Source organism: Mustela nigripes, unplaced genomic scaffold, assembly GCF_022355385.1.
Source record: "Mustela nigripes isolate SB6536 unplaced genomic scaffold, MUSNIG.SB6536 HiC_scaffold_1948, whole genome shotgun sequence".
Lineage (NCBI taxonomy): Eukaryota > Metazoa > Chordata > Mammalia > Carnivora > Mustelidae > Mustela > Mustela nigripes.
The window spans coordinates 1-5,360 of record NW_026741355.1 but is presented as its reverse complement, the minus strand read 5'-3'; the positions used below and the strand labels follow the sequence as shown (position 1 = coordinate 5,360).

The following is a 5,360-nucleotide window of genomic DNA, read 5'->3' as shown; positions in this document are numbered from 1 at the left end:
GCCTCCTTCCTTGTGTGCTCAGAGCCTGCCACTGGCCGTGACCCCGGACAGAGCCGCTGGCGCTGAAGCACCCGAGGTTCTGCTCTCCCCGTCGGGTGCTTTGGCCCAGGTGGGCCCGGAACCTCCGTATCTAACTCAGCTGTCAGGTGGGCGCGCCGCGACCTCCTCTGCAGACCGCGAGATGCTGCTGGCGCGCGAAGAGAGTCAGGCCCGTCGCGGCGCGCGGTCGTCCGCCCGGAACAGCGCCCAGATGTGTGCGACGCGGACCCACCCGCCGCTGTCACGCGCACCTGCCCCTTCAGGTGGGCTCTGGACCCCAGACTCAAGTCAGAACGTCCACAGGACGCGCTCATCCGCACGGACCGCCCCGCGCCTCCCGAGAACACTGGGGACGTAGCAGGGCGGCGCGCGCGCCCCCATCCGGCCACTGCCCCGCGCGCGTCTCCGTGTCTCGGGGCGCGGAGGCGTGGCCCCGGCTCCACGCGCCCGCGCTCGGGGCTCCCAGCGCGTCCGCCTGCAGGAGGAGTTCATGCAAACCGAGGACGCCCGCTTTCTCACGCCGTCCGTCTCTTCCGTAGAACTAGACCCAGCCGAGTCTGCGGCGGCTATTTAAAACCGGCAACAAATGGATCCCTTGCTTCTCATCTCGCCTGCTGTCCGCTTTGGAAGTTCACGTCTGGGCACGCTAGAAGGTTCGGGAAGGGCCGCGAGGGAGCGGACCCGCCTGCGCACAGCTCTCCCCTCTGCGCGCCCAAGATCTGAGTCCAGCATCCGGCCGCCCGCCTGATCAGGCCACGGAGCTGCCATCACAGGAACAGGGACTCCAGACTCTCTTCCTCCAGCCTACCAGGGCCTCGTGGTCTGGCTCTTGACCTGACCTTGTCACACAGGCTGCTCCTGGCTCACCCTGCAGCATCCTCCCTAACCCAGTCATTCCCGCTAAAGTCCCACAAGTGCTTTCCTGCTTCAGCACCTCTGCCCTCGCCCCACCTCTGCTTACCCTGCTTTCCCGGAAGTTGGCAGGGTTCACTTCTGCTTCATTCAGGCTTATCTCCAGCTCGCTTCTTTAAGGAGGACTTTGCTTGCCAAGTGGCACGTCAACTCACAAGTACTGTCTATAGGCATCATGCTAGGTTCCCGGGGCGCAGCAGAAAACCAGAAATAGGATGGAATTCTAGTGGGTAGAAATAAATGACCAAGGAACACAGCAGGGATGTCCACTGTCACCAGTGTTGTTCAACACAGGATTAGAGGGCCTAGCCTCAGCAATCAGACAAAAAAAAAAACAAAAAAAAACAAAAAAAAAAAACATAAAAGACATCCATATCGGCAAGGAAGTCAAACTCTCACTCTTTGCAGATAACATGATACTTTATGGAGAAAACCCAAACACTCACCCCAAAATTACTAGGACTCATACAGGAATTTAGCAAGATGACAAGATATGAAATCAATGCACAGAAATCAGTTGCATTTCTATACACCACCAGCAGGACAGAAGAAAGAGAAATTAAGGAGTTGATCCCATTTACAATTGCACCCAAACCATAAGATACCTAAGAATAAACCTAACCAAAGAGACAAAGTATCTGTACCCAGAAAACTATAGAACACTTATGAAAGAAATGGAGGAAGACACACCAAGAAATGGAAAAACATCCCATGCTCATGGCTTGGAAGCATAAACATTATTAAAATGTCTATGGTACCTAGAACAATCTACACTTTCAATGCAATCCCTATCAAAATCCCATTGATATTTTTCACAGAGCTGGAACAAACAGTCCTAAAATTTGTAAGGAAACAGAATAGACCCCAAATAGCCAGAGGAATGTCAGAAAAGAAAACCAAAGCTGAAGGCATCAGAGTTTTGGACTTCAAGGTGTATTACAAAGCTGTAATAATCTAGATAGTATGGTACTCACAAAAACAGACATATACATTGATGAAACAGAAAAGAGAATCCAGAAACAGACCCTCAACTCTATGGTCAACTAATTTTCAACAAAGCAGGAAAGAAAATTCAGTGGAAAAAAGACAGTCTCTTCAACAAATGGGTGCTGGGAAAATTGGACAGCCACATGCAGAAGAATGAAACTGGACCATTCTCTTATCCCACACACTGAAAGACCCCTCCCCTAGAAGATAGATAGGATAACTAACCGCTTGTTTCCTTTTCTGTGAACCGCTGGCTTTTAGGCGTAAATTAGGTTATTAATTGCTTATTAATCGCTCTTTTGCCCTTCTGTAACCGCTTGGCTTATAGAAATAATAGAGACGCCATGATGGCATTCCTACCTTCCCCCTTCTTGTTCCCCCTTCCCGCCTCTCTCTTCCCGCGCGTGGGTCCTTAGAGCCAATCAGCAAACTCCATGTATGCCTTTTTCAAAAGTTCTAACTGTCAACCAATCAGTTGCGCCCCACCCAAAACTTGTTTGTACCTGTTTATAAAAACCCGGCGCCACCACAGCCAGGTGTGCTCAGCTAGCAGGAGCTGCTGACCACCCGCAGGCGCGCGCTGACCACCCGCAGGCCTGCGTAACAATAAAGAACCTCTTGCTGATTGCATCCAGTGGCAGTGTTGGATTCTTGGGTAAGGGGATCCGCGGGTCTTTCAACACAAAGTTAAACTCACAATGGATGGAAGACCTCAGTGTGAGACAGGAATCCATCAAAATCCTAGAGGAAAACACAGGCAGTAACCTTTTCTACCTAGGACATGGCAACTCTTTGCAAGACATGTCTCCAAAGGCAAGGGAAACAAGAGGGAAAAATTTTTATTTTTTAAAATTTTTAAACATTTTTTAAAAGATTTTTATTTATTTTGACAGAGAGAGATCACAATTAGGCAGAGAGGCAGGCAGAGAGAGAAAGGAGGAAGCAGGCTTTCCGCAGAGCAGAGAGCCCTCAAATCCATTCTAACCAGGTGATCACGACATTGACTGCAGTCCTTCACTGGGGTAGGTAATCAGTTCCCTCCCATAAAAAACGAGGCCCTCAAACTGAGAACCTTCAAATGGTCCTTCCAGTCCTAACTTTCCTTTCCTAGAGTAGAAGAATAATTTCCTTTTCCTCTCTGCCAACGTGTTTCCAGACAAGTAAAATGAAAATGTCACCCCAAATCCCAGGAGAGGGAGAATACAACATGACTCCCAGCGTCAGCTTACCTGGGAAGCTGAGTCTGTTCTACGACTTCCTGCGGGGAGGCCTTGGGAAACAAATGGACTCTTTGATCTTTAGTTTTCACATCTGAAAGATGGGATCATTGGTGATTACTTCTCAGCCTGTGGAGATCCCTGTAAAAGGCAGAAGCCAGAGAGGGATTGGCCTAAAGGTCATCTGTGCTGTGAATTTGGGATGGTGCCAGGGAAGGTTCTGGGACAGAACGGGACTCATGGAACTCTCAAACAGACCAGGGACATGTTTCCTAAATAGGGCAGCCTCAGACGGGGCACCAGTAGGTGGTAAAATCAGGCAGAACTGGTTTGGAAAAAAAAAAAAATCCCAGTGTCCTCACTTTGTGCTCGTAGCCCCAGAGAACCTCAGCGATCTTCTTCGGAGAAGAAGGCACCACGCATTAACATTCTGGACTAGACGGTGACATTCCACTGTTTTGGAGCAAAGACCATTTCCTGCTGTGAACCAGGAGGAAAATCTTCCTTTTGTTGTGATAGGTAACGCAGACACCAACAATACAAAGACAAAAGTAATAAGATGAAAAAAGAAATGGCTATCTTCCTTTGGTTTATTTGAGGGCAGGATCTTAAAAGGTCTCCCTGCCCGGTCCATTCCCCTGTGGCTTGTGTTTCTTCTGAGGCCTCCCTGGACTCATCGACCCTGGGGCTGGTGATCCGGTCAACGTCTGGTTCCCGGCTCCTGCTGAGGAGCGTGACGCCTGAAAGTCCCCTCCAGTGCTCCAGGTTTTGAATGAGCATGTGGAGAGCCATGACAAACCTGGCAGTGTACTGCTTTGCTAGGGTCTGCGGTTAGAGCTCTGAGTGACATAGACCCCACCTCTTTCCTCAAGGGGCTTACAGTCCAGTTGGAGAGACGTTGCACAACTGAACAAGCATGCAAGTAATTTCATTCACTCACTCATTCAAATCCCAGTATCATCAACACCCAGTGTTAGATTTGTCTCAGGCATACAATATAGCGATTCAACACTTCTCTACATTACTCAGTGCTCGTCACAAGTGCACTCCCGAATTCCCTTCATCTATTTCTCCTGTCCCTCCACTCGCCTCCGACAACCTCCAGCTAGTGCAAATAATTTAAAATAAATGAAATTAACAACAATCACTCTGGAAGGAAGGAAGGGGTTGCAGGGGTAAGGAATAATGACATCGGGTCTAATAGGAGATTTTCTAAGGATAAGACATTGAAAAACTCATGCCAAGGATGTCAAGGATTCCCCAAAATGGGAAAAACAAGAATGGAGAGAAGGCTGTTTCAGAAAGAAGGGACTTTGTGTGGGAATTATTTCAGGCTGGAAGGATGTTGGAGTATTTGAGGAAGTAAAAGGGCACCTATGGGGCTCCAGTGGGTATGAGAAAAGGAGCCATGGCATGAGTTAAAACTGAAGTAATTGGCAAGGAACAGAAAATTGGGGGCTTGAGAGCCATGGTAGGACATGTGATGTTTATTCTAAGGATAATGGGAATGTGTCAAGGGCTTTAAGCAGTGGAGTAACCCTTTATGATTGATGATTTTGAAAGACCCCCCCCCCCCAGCAGCTGTGCGGAGATGAAGCAAGAGTGGAGGGAGAGAAACAAGATATGAGTTTATTTCGTTTACTTGGTGGTATAAAGGCTTGGATCTATAGGAAGGCAAGCTGTGAAGAGAAAGATGTGCAAAATATATCATAGATGTGTTTGTTCTCAGATGGAGAGGTCCCTGGAGACGGGCAACATGAACAGAGTCGGGGAGTTTGTCTTGCTGGGCTTGTCCACCAGGGCGGACATAAGGGATGTCCTGTTTGCTGTCTTCCTGAGCCTCTACACGCTGACCCTCCTGGAGAACACGCTCGTCATCTACCTCGTGTGCAGTCACAGCGAGCTCTGCAAGCCCATGTACTTCTTCCTGGGCAACCTCAGCTGCCTGGAGATGTGCTACGTGTCAGTGACCGTGCCCAGCCTGCTCGTGGGGCTGCGGACCGGTCCCTGCCATGTGCCCTTCACAGCCTGCATGACCCAGCTCGTCTTCTTCATTTCCCTCACCTGCATGGAGTGCACCCTCCTGGTGTCCATGGCCTATGACCGCTACGTGGCCATCTGCCGCCCACTCCATTATCCCCTGCTCATGAGGCCCCGAGTCTGCCTGGGCTTGGCCCTGTCCTCATGGCTTGGGGGGCTGCTGGT

At 49.8% G+C, this 5,360-nt stretch overlaps 1 protein-coding gene across 1 annotated transcript; it reads left to right on the top strand.

Moving 5' to 3' along the window:
- Positions 1–4,884: 4,884 nt before the first annotated feature.
- LOC132008892 (olfactory receptor 6Z7-like) lies at positions 4,885–5,354 on the top strand (the record flags this gene model as incomplete). Its single annotated transcript, XM_059387387.1, has 1 exon — positions 4,885–5,354. A coding segment is annotated over exon 1 (470 nt), but the record flags the coding sequence as incomplete, so codon positions are not given.
- Positions 5,355–5,360: the final 6 nt, after the last annotated feature.